The sequence below is a fragment of the Globicephala melas genome, chromosome 14, assembly GCF_963455315.2.
Source record: "Globicephala melas chromosome 14, mGloMel1.2, whole genome shotgun sequence".
NCBI classification, from domain to species: Eukaryota; Metazoa; Chordata; class Mammalia; order Artiodactyla; family Delphinidae; genus Globicephala; species Globicephala melas.
The window spans coordinates 81,850,056-81,867,314 of NC_083327.1; the positions used below are offsets into that span (position 1 = coordinate 81,850,056).

Genomic DNA, 17,259 nt, shown 5'->3' on the forward strand with positions numbered 1-17,259 from the left:
TCACTGAGTCACAAAGACATTCAGTCCTTCACTGTGCTTCACACGGGCAGGGACTCAGTGCTGTGGCTCTAAAAGACCACCCTTTCCCCGATACCAAGCTGCCTCCACTTTCTTTTTTTCCCTTTTATTAACAACAATTCAGCTCACTATTCCTTCGTTATCATTTAGAAACTAATGAAAAACGGTTTATTACAGCACTTCTTCTTTGGCTAAACAAAGTCTAAAATAACTTTTTAGAGGAACATGAATTTATGATTAATCCATTTCCCAGTGCTAAGTAGAGAATACCCTATTTTCTTTATGTATTAGAATTTTAAAAAACACTCCTTAAATTCTCAGTAATCTTAGTTTTCTTCATGTGCAAGCAGTTAGCCCCGGGGAGTTGGTGACAGCCCCTGTGGAGGTGCCTGTCACATTGCAGTTTGTATTCTCAGTTTCGTTGCTAATAATGTACTTTTCATCCCTGGACACCTGTCATTGACTGATGAAGTAAACTGGCTAGAGAAAGGGCTGGACCTTTTTCATCGCCTAGAAAAAAACATCATTAGGATGGCTGAAATTAAATGCCAGGAGAAAACAGATCAAACAACACCTGAAATATAATTAGAGCAACAGACTGTATCCTGGATTGCAATTTACAAGGGTTTTCTTTTTCAGATGTTTCAGACGACATGATGCCAAAAAATATCTCAACTTCTAGTAGCCGTGGAATCTTCCGGAAAGGAGGTCAAAACCAATTGACTTGTTTGTCCCTTCTCCATGCTGTGGGCCATGCAGTGCCCCACAGGAAGGGTGAGGCTGTGAAAGCAGATACTTGCAAACCGTTTTCCCTGAAGGAGTTTCTACTGAGGGCGTGACTTCAGAGACTTCTGGGAGCTTTGCAAACGGGTCTGCTAAGCACACCTCCTGATGGGGCCCTTGGCAGAGGGCAAGGCTGTCTGTGGGCACAAATTATTCTACCCTTTACTATAGTCCCTGAGAAGTGGTTGTGAGCAGTGCTGTTAGTCTCCAAATCCAAGAGCCTCACCCTCAGAGAAATGGAACTTCCCTGAGAGGGTGTGGTTTTGCCACCTGCACCCCCCCTCCTCCCTGTCTCTTCCCGGCCTTTGCTTCTCTAACACGGGATGCTCACATCTCTCCCTTCTGGTCATCCTCCAGTCTGGAGGCAACTATACTGGTTTCAAGGTGATTATGAGGCCAATGGAAGGGGAAGAGTGACATATCATCGTCTGGGAAGTTTTGTGTAAGGCTTCAGTTTGAGGCAATGAAACGGGTTATTTCCACTGCACATTTAATGAATTGATTTGAACTCTGATGACCCAAATAATTTAAAAAATGATCTTCTCGATTATATTACATGGATTTACATTTATCACTATCTTTCCTTGGTGTCAGCAAGCCTATGATACCAAGGAAACGTTCTGAAGTGAAGGCCAAGTAAGTTGCCTTAATGCCCAAGAGACACACTTGAGATGGTAAGAGCCAGGTGAGACGGCAACAGCCAGGTGGCCTGGTTGTGTACCTACTTCCCTCCCAAGGTCATCAGAATTCATTCCATCATGCCTCACATCATTATTGACTTCTGAGACTTAGGCATCCCCTACTATTCTCATTCCCATAAAGGTCTCGATATTCTCCAATAGGAGCCTCCCTTCTCCCCTAAGCCCTTTCTCTGTCCCCTGGAATTCCTGCTCCACAATGAACAAGCTCTCCCGTATAATCAGGCTTTTCAAAGGTTTCTCTCTCCTACCCGATTTAACTGAAACTGGTCCATCTCCTTGCAACCCTCTAAAGTGAAGGCTGCCCTTTGTTTCAGGTGTACACACCTGAAAGCCAGAGTTGGAGCTGGTTGTCTCCTGGCCCCTCACTGATGTTCCTAAACCCTTGCTCCCCTCTCTCCTGCAAAACCCCACCCCACTGCTCCTCTGAATCTTATGCCATCTGGCTATGTACCCCTGTCCTCTCCCCACTGCCATCACCTGCAATGGACATAGGTGGATAAGCCCCTCATTCTCGGGACTTTAGCTTCTAGTTCATGATTTTCATCTCTGCCCCTATTCTTCTCATCATTCTAGGGATTGAACTGTCCATCCATCAACCTCTTCTTTCAGTTCCTTTACCTTCTCATCTCTGGGGACCTTTTCAAAACAATTCTTCTACTGTTACAATTCATTCCTGGGCCTTGTCATCATGAGAAACTGTACCACCTCTGAAATCCAAACTCCAAATATGTCTCTTTCCAACCATCATCTCCTGTCTTTCCTTTCCCGGTGTTCTTACTGAAGTACGGACATGGCTTAAATTCTTCAGCTTCACTGAGAATTCTCATGAACTGACCTAATACTTTCTCCCTGGCCACTGCTTGCTTTCTCTTAAATTACTCATCACAGACTTCAAATGAGCATTTACAACTTCTTGATGATTGTATTATGTTTCTCTAGTAGCATGTTTTCTCTTCTTTCTTCCCATACTGCTCATATCCCACCACTTTCCTCTCTGGACATCTTACTTCATACTTCACTAAGAAGACAGAAGTCACGAATGAGGTATTCATTTATTGGGCAAATATTTACTAAGCATCTTTCTTAAAAAAAAATTATTTTATTATTATTTTTTATACAGCAGGTTCTTATTAGTCATCTATTTTATACATATTAGTGTATACATGTCAATCCCAATCTCCCAGTTCATCCCACCCCCACCCTGCTTCCCCCCGGTGTCCATACGTTTGTTCTCTACATCTGTGTCTCTATTTCTGCTTTGCAAACCAGTTCATCTGTACCATTTTTCTAGATTCCACATATATGTGTTAATATACGATATTTGTTTTTCCCTTTCTGACTTACTTCACTCTGTATGACAGTCTCTAGGTCCATCCATGTCTCTACAAATGACCCAATTTCATTCCTTTTTATGGCTGAGTAATATTCCATTACATACATGTACCACATCTTCTTTATCCATTCATCTGTTGATGGGCATTTAGGTTGCTTCCATGACCTGGCTATTGTAAATAGTGCTGCAGTGACCAATGGGGTGCATGTGTCTTTTTGAATTATGGTTTTCTCTGGGTATATGCCCAGTAGTGGGATTGCTGGGTCATATGGTAGTTCTATTTTTAGTTTTTTAAGGAACCTCCATACTGTTCTCCATACTGGCTGTATCAATTTACATTCCCACCAACAGACTAAGCATTTTCTATGTGTCAAGAAATCTATGTGGAGAAGATGCAGCAGTGAAAAATGTGTCTGCCTTAATGGAGCCATTAGACGCCAACTTTCCCCTCCGCATCACTACACCTGCCAACATACCTGCACCCACACTCACCTGTTCCTTTCTGTCTTCTTACAACAAAGAAAGTGGCTTTATCCCTGTTAAGGGTCAATTACCCCCTCTGTGCTGTGGATCCGAAACAAACCCTTCTCACCTTCTAAAGTACTTCCCTTCTTTAGCTCGCTCATCTATCTCTTGAATCATCAAATAATCCATCTCTACTGGATCATTTCAATGAACATAAAACAAGTTCTAGCCTCCTCAGTCTGTAAAGCACCCTCCTGCTACTGCTGCATTTCCTTTTTCCTTTTCATAACAAAACTTCTAGAAGAAATTGACTCTGCTTCTGCTGACTCTTCATCCCATAAAAATCGGCCTCTTGCCTCCAACTCTCCACCAAAACTGCTCGTTACGGCCACCCATGACTTCCATGTTGCCGTATGCAAAGGACAATTGGCCGACCTCATCTTATTCAGCTTTTCATCAGCATTCACGTAAACAGCCACTTCTTCCTCTGGGAAACACTTCCTTTCTTGGCTCCATCATGACACATCTCTGGATTTTCTACTCCTTTAACTTGAGGCTCCTCCTTGGTCTCCTTTGCTGGCTGCCACTCTTTTACCAAGTTTCCAAATGCTGGCGCTCCTTAGGGTTCATCCGTGGTCCCTCCTCTCTTACCTACTTTTCGCAACCGCCATGGATTTAAAATACCACCTACATGCCAGCAACTCCAAATTTATCTGTCTCTGACCCCTGACCTCCCTCTCCTCTGAGCTCCAACTCACACATCCAAATCCCTACTTGTCTCCTTCTCAATGCTTCAGTCATATCAAAGATATTCAGAATTGAACCCTGATTCCAAGCTTTCATCTTCACCTTCCTACAATCAAACCCATCTCAGTTAATAGAGCTGTAGGATTCCTTCATTTCCCTGACTCATAGCTAATCAATCACCACGACCTTTAATTCTACCTCTGAATAGTCACTTCTTTCTGTTTCCTCTGCCAATCATTTTCATCCAGACCATGTCCATATTGCAACAAGACTGACATTCTTAGAATGTAATTTGGATAATGCCAGCCCCCTGCTTCAACTCTTAAGGATTCCCCATTGAATTCAGAATGAAATCCAAACTCTTGACCATGGCCCACGTGGTGCAGGTGGTTTTTATCATTCATCACGGTCTCTCTTGCTCACTGTTTTCCAGCCACATTAATTTTATTTAGCGGCTTGAACCAAGCAAGCTCTTCACCTCTTCTGGGGCTACAGAACACGTGCTTTACTCTGCTTGGAAGGCTCTTCTCCCCTAAGCCCCGTGATCGTAGCTCACTCCATGGTGGGTGTCCTGTCAACTTTCATGTTTCAGAGGTCCTGACTTCTTATCCAAAGTAGGTTACATCTTAGCATTTATCATGATTTGTACCTGTGACTTCCTTGTTTACCGTTTTACCCAACACTAGCACAATAACAGTACAAAAGGTATCAGAAATGTTTGTTGAATAAATGAAGGTTATTTCCTTAAAATTCTGGTGATTAAACCCAAAGAGGAGGCAGCTGGTAAAAGTGGAAGTACGTCTGAGATGCAGTTTTTCTGAAGACTCTCCAAATCCTGTGGACTTACAGATATCATGCCTGTTTTCTTTAGGGCTCACCTAGAAGTTTAGAGGAGCTTTACTTACCTGCAGTGTGATAATATCTTTGCCAAGTAGTTTGGCCCTGGTGGGCGTGGGTGAGGGGAACGAAAGGTGCTTTATGAATGTGAATCGTAAACACAAATCAGCGACAGGGCCCAGAGCTAAAGTAAATGCAATATGTTACATTCCAAGGAGTTTTAATTGCATTTTTATTTTAGGAAGGTAATGATTTATAGTGTTTATAATGATTTATTTTTAATCCAGATCTCAAAAAGCAAGTGCCTATTCAAGGTCAATGAAAACGGAAGGAAACACAGACAAAGCAGTCAGACACTGGTCAGCATCTCTCCCGTCCAGTAATGAGTTCAGTAATTAACCAGTATCTGTACAGGTTTCACCAACTCACTTTTAAGTGCATGTTACACTGATTTTACTTTATTTTATTATTTTTTCTGTTCCATTATAGTTTATTACAGGATATTGAATACAGTTCCCTGTTACACTGATTTTAGTGTCTACTTTTGCTGCTACTAGCTTAGTCTATTGATAGAGTGTGAACAGTATTTAAATCAGAAACATTTTAGTGTAGTACTTAATATTTGCAACTTACTTTGCAGTCTTATTTATTTACAGAAGTTCTAAGAGATGACCTAGCATTACTCTTCCTTTTTGACAAACCAAAACGCCAAGTTAGAGACTACAATGATTTGTCAGAGGGAACTTGTAACACAGAATAAAACATTTTGTTTCATCAAGTAATCTAAGTTGCCTCAAGCACCCAGAGACAGCCTGAGAGTTTCAGCAGCTCCGGCTGAGGCCGCCCACCCCCACTGGCAGGAGCGCTGGGGCTGGAACTTTCTGCTCCCTCTCCGGACTTCGTGCCACCATCTGCCCTGAGGCCACTACGTTTTGTCATGTTTCATGAGCACGGAAATATCCCTAGCTGATGTGACCTGTTTGTATCCATCACCAAGAGATCCTTGGCTCCCTTGTCACTTCTCCGGTCTGACCCTCAATCCTACACACAGCTCTGTCCACCCCTTTTCCCCACCCTGTCCTTCAGCTGCCCCAACTCCTGCCTCTGAGCATGGGGAACTCGGAGTCAGTCAGCAGTAAGTGCCCTGTAACTTACACTCTCTCAGTGTTTTTCTCACATTCTTCCCTCACTGAGCTTGACTCACACCTCAGGACACTGCTTCCCCTGCAGCCCCTCCAATGTTCTCTCCACTGCACCCTCTGCACCACCGAGTTTTGACCTGCAACACCCCAGGTAGAACAGTTTTCCTTTCTCCTTCTCAAACTCTCCAGCTGGGATTTTCAAACCGCTCTTCGTGCTCTATTTCTCCTTTGCAGTCAGCTACTGATGCCCACCTCCCTCAGTCTCTCTCTCCCTTCCCTGTCCTGTTTCTAGAAGCCTCAGTTTTTGACTCACCAGAACTCTCTCCAAGTCTGCTCTGGTGCCAGTTCTGGAGGAGCTCAGTGTCCACATGGGCCATACTTCCAACACCCTGGCTTTTTAAGTCCATGCCCTCAACTTCTGCAGTCATCTCGTCGGCTACCTTAACTCAGCCAGCAACATTCCTGGTCCTCCCCTGACCCTGTCATTTCCAGTCACTGCACCACCTCCACAATCTCAATGTTAAGTATTCCATTCTTCGGCCAACACCTACTTTTCCAGCTAAACCCTTCAAAAACCCAAACTCCAAAGCCTCCTTGAACCCACTGGGACCTGTAGCCGGTGGGTCCTCCCACCTCTTCCCCATCCCTTTCTCCCCTCACCCCTCTTCTCTGCTTAGCCAGCTGACATCTCAGGCTCAGTCATTACACTCACTCCCTTAGGTCTGCCCAGCAAAGAGCTCCTTTGCCTCTCTCTTGTTTTTGTTTTACTCGTGTGGCTGGTTAAACTTGACCCTCTGCCTTTGCTGCATCTGTGCCTACACAGTTCAGTGTGACAGAAAAACAGTCAGGCTGATTGATCTTGCTCCAAATTCATTCGTTTTTTACACTTATTCACTCCCTAGCCTCCTAAATGACACTTTCATCATCCTTTCCTATCTCTATAAAACTCTTCTCCCATCTTCCCTCTCAACTGATGACTTTGCTTCCTATTTCACCGAGAAAAGAGAAACAGCAGCAAAAATCTTCCTACATATTCTGCATTTCCCACGGCTACGAGGTTGAGCTGTCTCCACTCTCGTCTCTGGCCAAACCTTAACTCTGCTAGTTGTCGAATCAAGGACATTGCTCCTGAAATTCTCCCCTCTCCTCTGCATCATCAATCTCCCTGTTCCTCTGCAGAATCATTCCCATCAGCACATAAACATGGCATTTTTTTTCCTATAAAAATGAAAAATTTCTTGATGCCACATTCCCTACCCGCAGCTACCTCATTTCTTTGTTTTCATTTAGCTAAATTCCTAAAAAAAAAAAAAAAAAGTATCTAGATTTTCTCTCTCCCATTCTTCTCCCCTCTCCATTGAACCCAATCTAGGCAGACTTTCACCCTCACCAGTCCACTGGTCAAGGTCACAATGGCCTCCAAGTTTCAAATTCCAGGGCTCACTTCCCATCTGCATCCTGCTTGATCAGGACATGCTTTGTTCCTTTGGCTCCCACTTTACATGCTCCTGGATTTCTTCCTACTTTATTCCAACCACAACTTATATTTTATAATATTTTTTACATAAAATAAGCATTACATACGGTTGCTTCAAAGCTTCTGTACTCACTTTACTCTCTACCTGGGAACCTCTTCCCGGATGTCACCATGGTGCTTCCCTTTGCACCTTTGAGGTCCTCGTGCACCTAGCACCTGCCTCAGTGAGACCTTTCCTGACCACCTTGTATAAAATCTCAGCTCCCCCAACCGCCAGCACTCATTATCCTTCTTTTTGGCTTTACTTTTCTCCATGGCAATGATAACCATCTAGCATATTATATACTGAACATGTTTGTGTGCATGTAACGTAACAGCCTTCCTCAACTAGAATGTGAGCCTGAGAGGGCTTTCTTTTTCACTCCTCTGTCCCTGTAAACAAGAATGGCATACAGCACATGAGTAGGTGCACAGTTAAGTATTCATCGAATGAAAGGAAAGAAGGAAGGAAGGAAATGTGGTTTTTCAGGAAATAAAAATCAATATTGCTGTGATGCACTAAGTGGCCATGTAGCACAACTGATCAGAGTAATATAGATTTTGATTATGGCTTGATTAAATGTCTAAGAAAATGCAAAGTGGCTTGAATTTTATGCAACTCTAAGGAGATGATTATAGTTGGCTTTTTTCCCTACTCATCACCCAATGACTCTAAAACAAACATGGAAACAATTTGCAAATATTGGTACAAGTTAGAAGAGAAGCTTCCATTACCTGAGCAGAAATCTCAGGGTAACAATCAATGATTCTTGCTATAAGAAATCTCTCAGGCTTTCACAGGAAAATAGCTGTGAGATACAGGTGTTTTCATAAATAGGTATGTTTGGGGTCTGTTATCAGCTCTTACCTGCAATGGAGGATAATTGATTTTGCTTGTATTTGAATAAACACCCGTGCTCTCTATTCTGGAAATTTACAGTATGAAAACATGAATGAGGCTCACTGTAACCTGCTAATTCAAGGAGTTGGAAATGATTCCAGCCTTTCATCCTCCCCTAATTAATCCCCCTTTTGAAATCTCATATTGGAAATGGGCAGTCCAACTTTGCGACATACACATACCAAACAAAAACACACAAACCAAAAATCTGTTGACAAAACTGAGCTGCCACGTCTCCATTTGCATGTTCTCTGGTCAGAGTGGGCAAAGACCACCTTTGCGAGTAAAAATCAATACGAGAGTATAAAATAGGTCAACTAGCATGCTGTAAACTATATGGCATGAGTATTTCAAGGATAGCTTGATATCAGATTTAACATAATAATAATACGGAGCCTGTAATTCCATATGAGGATTAGGAGGTTTATTTTTAAGTGGTCAAGTATGTGTGTGTGTGTGTGTGTGTGTGTGTGTGTGTGTGTGTGTGTGTGTGTTTATACATATACATCTAGGTAATATTTAGCACTCTGAATTATTAACTTAACACATCTACCTAGAACCTGACATGTTTCACTGAGCACAACGCAACATTTAAATAATCAACTTTAAATGGGCCAGCTTTTGTATATAAGTCACATGTTCACATCCATAGACAAAGCGGCTGAAGTGCAATACAGGTAACACACAAAATATAAAATTCTGGTGAAAAGAGTTTGTACATCCACCTACAGACATCAAATCAGGGCTGTCTGTGATGCTCGATGTCTTAGGCATAATTCATCTCGGCACTTATTTGCTTATCTGCCACTACGTTGTACCTGCTTACTGCCGCGTCCCAAGATGTAATGCTCTGGCAGGTAGCAGATGTACCAATTAATAACCTGTCAGGCCTGATGGATAGAAGAGGGAAAGAGTGTTCCCACACATAGCCCCTGCACGGCTCCCTTTCCCGTTTCAGGCGCTGAGGGTCAGGAGACACCCCTTGCCTCCCCGGAGAGAGCCCAAACGGCCTCATTACTGTCTATCTTCCACAACACTCTGGCGTAGCTTTTGAGAGGCTGACTCACCTGCTCTTCTCCAAGAATCCTGAAGTGATGGAGCTCTTTAATCAAGGAGTTGGGGCAGCCAGCTGTTGGGAAGAAGAGTTAATCACCAACGTGTTATTCCCATTCTGTGCAGTACTATGTTCTCACTGCACTGTTCTCACAGTGACCAGTGTCGCTTTGGGGGAGGACACAAATGCTTACCTGCAAAACAGTCTAACCAACCTCCAGACAGCAAACGCCCGAGGGCACTCTGCCTGCAGCCTGCCCCCCACTGTGATTCTTTAGGAAGGAGCCACACGTGACCCTGGCCAGGCCTTTTCTCCCCTCCTGATTGTGACCTGGCCTTTGTGGGGCCTTAGGACACTGTGTCATTTCTGCCCAGCATGTCACTTATCCCTAATATAGAGCCAGGATTTCATGGGGCCAGAGATGGGGAGTTGGCACACGTAGGTTCGTTTCACTTATTTATCACATCCTGTTTCCTCAGCCTCCAGGCTGGGCTTCTGCACATCGAGAGTGAAGGATGAAGATGGGGCATCTGGACGCCCCGTCTTCATGGGATTCGGCTATAGTTTAGAATCTTGCCTGGTTCTTCCAGGAGGACTTGTCAAGACCCTAAAGATGCTGCATTTCCATTTGGAAAGTGTGTCTTACGGAAAAGACCTGGGAAGAGGGCCAGGGCAGTCTTGTGCCCATCATCTGCTAGTGCTACCCAGACAGTGAGAGCCTATGCAAGCTTTCACATTTTCTTTTTTCAGTTGTAAAAAGAAATAAGTAAATAAATAAACCATACTCATATATATACATATGTATACATAAGTATATACATCTGTCTATCTGTCTATCTATCTATGCCAGGGCATACTAGTTATCACTTAAAATGCGTTCCATCCCTGCCTTTTAAATAGAAGTATTCCACAGTATTAATTTGCAGTCACTTATAATATAAACTCTGGAAACAGAATTGATATAAAAACCTGTTTCTTTGGGATCAAATCTATGAATGACAGAATCTGTTGACGTTTCTATTAAGGAAAATGGGTTGTATGAAAATGTGCCGAAGCCACCGCTGAGGCTGAGGCATTTCTCCATATTGTGATGTAAGAACGTGGAAAGTACTGAGGACGTTTGCCTGGGGGAGGGCGGGCCGTGGAGGGAGGCGACTGTCTCCGCAGGGTGAAGGAGCTATCCTTTGCAAGAAGGATTAGATGTGTGCATTATTCTAGAAGGTAGAATTAAAATGAACAGGTAAAATTACAGCAGGAATACTTGGGTTCAATATGAATAAATTTCTAATTTAAAAATGGAATACATTGCCTTATAAGCCAGTAACTGGAGGCTTCCAGACAGAGGGTAAATGACTACTTATGCAGAATATTTTAGAGATGAATTTGACTTGGGTTAGTTCCAACTCTGAAACTCTGTGGTCATATGAAATGCTGGAACGGAGATTTAGTCTTTGTTACTATATTCAATATATATTCGTCTTCGACATTATTGCATTTCATACTCCGAGAAAGTGGTTCGTAAATGTTCACTAAGGTAATACAAAAAAAATTTTACAAATACGAACAAAATGTAAACAGGTGATGTCACCACCTGACAAGAGTCCAAGAAAATAAATGGAAATCCCAAGGTGAATATTTTGGTGGAAAACCTAGTAAATTAATTGCCACACGCATGTCCAATACTACAAAGAAGGAAAGCCAGATCCCGACCTTTGCAAGAAACACTGAGCTGTTTTTCTCCCACTGGAGGCCACGAAGACTTGCAGACCGTGGTTCTTTTTGAGAAGTTGTTCATTTCAGAGTTGCTGTTCTGATCTAAACAATTAGTAAAGGTATATTCTGGATAATTTGGTTGGCTGCCATTCAACCAAAAACTGCTGTGGAAATTCAGAGTCCTGTCAGTTCTTGAGTTTTAGATCTCCTTGGGAGCAAGGAGGCATATTTTAGTTTTATGCAACTAATGAGGAAAGGAACAGAGGCAGAGAGAATTCCAGGGTCAAGTTCCCAACAAGTGAGGGTCCCGTGGTTTGGTGCCAAGTATATGAGGGGAGGAGCTGCACAGGAGGAGAGGCGGCAGGGTCATAGGCAGGCTAAGATCAGACCACTCAGGGCCCTGTTTGTACCCCAAGCACTGACTTAGTTTCAGTAAGATGACAGCATCTGCTATATTAAATTCATAGAGTTAATTTGAATACTTTTGGTTTTGTGCTTTCATTTATATTTAATTTACACATTTTCATTTGGGTCTTCTAGTTGTATAAAGCATAAAAAGTTTCTATCTAAATTTATATCTAGACATATTTAAGAAATATCATTAAAAAATAGTTTCATTCAAACTTAGTTTTAGAGGATATTCTTTTTCCTTTACAAGTGGTCCTTAGCATTCTTCCCACTTGAGAAAAACTGATTTGACTTATTTTAATGCTAGGTAAAATAAAAAAACAATTTAAAATTAGCCTATTTTCAGAATTTGTATTTTAACATTCTCCTAAGATATAACTAAAAGGATTGATGTCAGTGATAGCTCAAATATAAACATCTTTAACAGAAGACTAACTAATTACCTGAAACACCTGGTGGATGCAATAAACTATAAAAAACAAGGATAGAGACGGCATAGAGTTAGAAGGGAAGAGTTGTAAGGGGTCAAGCTATTTAAGACCAGGGAGGGGTATCTGTAACTGTGCTCATCACAGGAACATCAGCATGGGAAATGGACAGATACAAAACTAGTGTGAAATGGGTTTTAAAAATAAAACTAGAAATGCAAGACATGAACGTGGAATGCAGTAGTGCAGGGAGAGAGGGACAAGTTCCTGGAGGTGGGAAGGAGGGCAGATGAAGACCACGTGAGGACCGGGGTCAATGGTGTACTCTGAATTCTTCCAAATTCTTCACACAGGGTCCACACACATGACAATGGATCATCTTTTGAGGCCACTGCTGTCTACTTGGCCCAGGTCATGTCCTCGACCGTGAGCAGCCATCAGCTGCCTTCATGCACCGTCATTCAGTCTCTTCTCAAGATAACAGTTAAGGGACTTCCCTGGTGGCGCAGTGGTTAAGAATCCGCCTGCCAATGCAGGGGACACGGGTTCGAGCCCTGGTCTGGGAAGATCCCACATGCCGCGGAGCAACTAAGCCCGTGAGCCACAACTACTGAGCCTGTGCGTCTGGAGCCTGTGCTCCGCAACGGGAGAGGCCGCGACAGTGAGAGGCCCGCGCACCGCGATGAAAAGTGGCCCCCGCTCGCCGCAACTGGAGAAAGCTCTCGCACAGAAACGAAGACCCAACACAGCCAAAAAAAATATAAATAAATAAATAAATTTATAAAAAAAGGTAACAGTTAAGAGGCTCCTGTTAAAATATGTACGTTGGATATCATGCCATCCGCCATGGGTTTTTCATCTCACCAAGAGTCAACTCCAAGGCCCTCATTGGCCTGTGTAAGGTCCTCCACTGCCTGGCTCACTGTGTAGCCCCTGAGCCTTCTCTCTCCCTTGCTCATTGCACTTGAGCCCCGCTGACCTGCTCTTGGCTCTGACCACCCCAGGGAGGCTGCTGTCTCCAGGACTTTGCACTTGCTGCTCCGTCTATCTGGAAAGCTCTCGACCCTGATATCTGCATGCAGCACTCCCTGCCTCCTTCAAGTCCCTGCTCAAATGTCACCTTCTCAGTGAGGGCTCGCAGGACCATCCTGGGTGAAACTGCAGCCTATCTTCATCCCCCCAAATCCCCATCACTGTTGTATTTTCTCCATAGCTCTCAGCATCTTCTAACCTACAGTTCCAATGTAACATTCACTTTATTTTCTCTCTCCTGCTGCTGAAATGCAAAGGCGACAAGTGCAGGACCATTGCTGTTTTGTCACTGCTCTATCCGCCATGCCTAGAACACGGCCTGGCTGGATGAGATGTTCAACAGCAGTTGTTCCATGGGTGAGTCATCCGCCGCGTGGTCACTGCCCACCAGCTCGGTGACTGTGGCTCCCGGGAGGGGCTCCTCCTCCACCCCTCCTCTTTCCTCACCCCAGAGGGCCCAGCTCTGACCTCCAGCCCTGTGTGTACTTTGCTTATTGGTTAAGCAGACTTTGTCTGACCTCAAACCTCTCTCCCCAGCCTGAACCCCACATGTGAAGACGTCAGTGATGCTTAAAATCCATGATTCCTTTGTACCTCTACTGTACCTTCTTTGCCAACATCCAATATCCAGCTCTGGGTAAACATCACCACCTGTTTTTCTTCCTCTGTTCCAGTTCTGCCAATCACAGCTAGTATAGTAAAATGGGACTAGAATATCTACTAAAAGAAATTCAGACCATCTGCCTGAAGCTGCATCCTTGTTGAGAATGGTGCTACTGCAGACTCGGGGTCCACTCACTGTCAAGGAACTTGCTTCTGTCACTTGTCTTTGGCCAGCACCCTCTCCCCTCTCCCTTGGGGACTCTTCCAAATCATCACCATTCTTCTCAATTAACCTTTAACACTTCATTCTCAAAACAGGACCTCACTTGATACAAGTCTAAAAATGTAAAGCAGTTGTGGTGAACATGGAGATGCGGGACCCAGATCCCCTGCAAGGAAGGCTTGTGGCCGAGCTGCAGGAGGACATCAAGAGATGCCTTGGCCTGCAGTCTGGTCTTACTCAGCTGCAGAGAGCTGCCTCGCCTGAGGTCACATCTTCCCCAGGACCCCTGACTCTGCTGACTGGGTGAGGGGGAGGTGGACTTGCCCATCTGTTTTGTCCCAACATGAGCTGCTGTTGGGCAACATTTGCTCCCAAGTCTCTGCTTATGGCCTGAGGCTTTGTTGGGCCTGCATGGCAGTTCAACTTCTTATTCAGCCCAATCCTGCCCCCTTCTCCTTTCCCAGGTGCATACCCCAGTGAACATCTTGTACCCGTTCTCTACTTCAGACCTTCAGAGCCTTCCAGAGAACCCCCCACGCCCACCCCCCACCCTGGGGCCACTATCAAGTGTACCACCCCTAACTTCATATCCCTTCCCAGTTACAACCCCTCTGTATCCTCCATCTCTACTCCTCCAGGATAAAAGGGAAAATGGTTCCTCCTCTTCAAAACAAGAGTCATTAGTCAATTGTCCTAACCTGTCCCCTCTCAGCTCATTATGGTCTAACTCAGCATTCACTCACTCTCCTCAAACTCTGCTGCTCTGCAGCTTGTTCACTTCAAACTACATATGTATTCAAATCTTCCCCTTTAAAAATTCAGCAAAAATCCAGCCTTGAGCAGAGAGTTACCATCCTCTCTCTTTCCTTCTCCTTTCATCCAATTTTCTCAAAAGAATAGCCTGCGGCCATTGTCACCACTTGAAAATAGAGCAGTTGGAGGTATGTATTACAGAAGGGAAATATCAAAATTGGGGCTTCATGCCTTTTAAAACAAGGTATCGTCATCATGGCCTGGGTTGATGCTATAGCTCTGCAACAACGAGCTAGCTATATGCTCTTGGATAAACTGGTTACTCTAAATGCCAATTCCTTTATTAAGAATAATCACCACCTTTACCTCAAGCAGCAGCTTTGAATGTATGGAAAGCAGGATGAAATGACCAAAAAAATTAGAAAGTGTATTTATTGCTGATGATATTAATGGCATATCCATATCTATTGACTGTTGCTCCTATTTCTTTTAAAATTTTTAATTAGTTAAAAGGGAAGCAGCTAGTTGAAATAATTGCTACATGATTTATTGTCTTAAGAAATAAAGGTCAAGACTTCTTTTTTTTCAGTTCTAACATGTAAAGGGCTTGAAGTTTTTACTCCCATCCTTATAATAGGAAAAATCTGGGCAAACTGAAAATCACTAACTTTTCTTGGCCCAATCACAGAACTGATGTCACAGGGCAAAGCACCTCTCTGATATCTGGAGAGACAGGCAAGTCCAGTGAGTCACAACTTGATCTGCTTACGTGGAGCAGAAGTTGCTGGAACAATAAACTGGTAGAAACATTTAGACAGTAATTTTGATGAATTGCTATAAATGGGGTGTGGACTAGTGTGAGAATGAGAAACTCTAGGGGCCGAGGTTTTACAGATTTTTCCCGATCTTTATCTCTGAGAAATCCACCAGGTCCTCAAAAGGTGAGGATCCCCTTGTGGCACTGGAAGAGGGAGGGGAAGAGTAAGCATTGTGAAAAGTGTCCAGAGCCTTCTCCATAGCAAAGGTCTGCCCTCCTGGGGAAGGACTTTGCCAACACCTACCCTGGAGCTATGGGAGGAGGGCACTCCTCTAACCCCAGCCTGTCTCACCAAATGGGGGAAGAACAGTCCACAGGAATCCGGGCTTCAAGGACACAGACTGAGAATGCTACCTGTGGGGGAGGGAGTAGGAGGCAGGGGAAAAAAAGGACAAATCCCTGTACCACTGGAGAAATACTCGTGAGGGTCACAGACCAAGAAACAGACCCACTAGAAGACTGAGAATTAATCAGATCACTATTGCCCCCAACCCCCACCAATTAACCTTACCACATACCAATAGACCTCCAGTAAAATGACAGTGGGTGGCAGCTGAAAGAGCTTCAAGACACAGATTCTCTCTGAGGAGGAGTGCTTAGGGAAGCCCAAAGTCAGAAGGGGAGACAAAAATCAAGAAAACTAGATGAATCTGGAATCTCTGACATCTTCAACTACAGCAAACATTAAACACAACCCAACTCCCTGTCAGACTGACACATACCCTCACATTAAAGGCCTATTTACCTCAGTTCCTATTACATGTGTAACATGTTCAAATAAATATTTGATATATATTTGATATATATTTATATCAACTATCAAAACTGGGGGCTTCATGCCTTCTAAAACAACATATCGTCATCATGGCCTGGGTTGATGTTCTAGTTCTGCAACAACTAGCTAGCTATATGCTAGCTAGTAATAAATAAAGGTTAGACACTAAGTCATTTCTGTTATAAGAAGAAATTCAATGATCTGTTGACATTAGCAGGTGATTTCCCAAGTAAAAGCCTGAGACTCTCTCAGATGGCGGGTTTTGAAGCTGATGATGGGGAGACGGTCACTTCTTGCTAGTCTTGTGCAGATTAGAAAGTAGAAACCATGGCTTCTCTTGGAGGGCAAATATGAAGCTCTAATTTACTTGGAAAGCACATTAAACAATGGTTTTAGAGTGAGAAACAATGAGTTGTATAACACGTAGTACCCTAGGCATTTTAATTTGTTATCGAAGTCTTTCCTTGAAAATAAATTTGCTGAAGAAATAAGCTAAGCATCAGTGTTGTGTCCAGCACTGTTTTTGGTGCGATACGAAAAGGAAAAGAAGCATAATGTTGCCTGAGAAGACTTCACAAATCTAGCTGGATTGAAAGAATGCACTAAATGGTAACATCTCTGTGAATGAAGACTGTGTATAAAATCGAGAATATGTGAGGCACAGACACGCACCTCAGGACACAGAGTCCTTCCCCACATGCCTAGAGAAGGGTGATTAGCATCCACCCTAGATGTGTGCATTTTCCTGGTTATCCTTGGCTCTCCTCTCTCCCTCAGTGGGTGGATTACACACTCTCTTTACCCTACATGTGAGGGTGGAGGTGTTCTCAGCCCCAGCCTGGCCCACACCCCAGGTACCTGGCCCAGGAGGAAGTGAGAAACAGTGGTGAAGCAAGAAGAGGAGAAGGAAATGAAGGGACTGTTTACCTGTACTACTAAGTAGCTCTATTATCTTGGATCAAAGATATTGTGTTAGCTCTAAAGCCTTCATTTTCTACCTGTAAAAAGGA

General features: G+C 43.6%; 1 protein-coding gene across 12 annotated transcripts in view; it reads right to left on the reverse strand.

Annotated features, from left to right (window-relative positions):
* AGPAT4 (1-acylglycerol-3-phosphate O-acyltransferase 4) overlaps window positions 1–17,259 on the reverse strand; it is a 1,427,829-nt gene that overhangs the window by 339,678 nt on the left and 1,070,892 nt on the right. For 11 of the 12 annotated variants that reach the window (XR_004038703.3, XR_009558681.1, XR_009558682.1 and 8 more), the window contains exon 8: window positions 9,511–9,572. The exons of the other annotated variant lie outside the window; for it this stretch is intronic. Coding sequence is in view for 7 of the 11 variants with exons in the window: in XM_030852990.3 (XP_030708850.1) it covers window positions 9,511–9,572 (62 nt within the window). In the remaining 4 variants the exon portion in view is untranslated. The remainder of the gene's footprint in view (window positions 1–9,510; window positions 9,573–17,259) is intronic. 12 annotated transcript variants of the gene reach the window in all.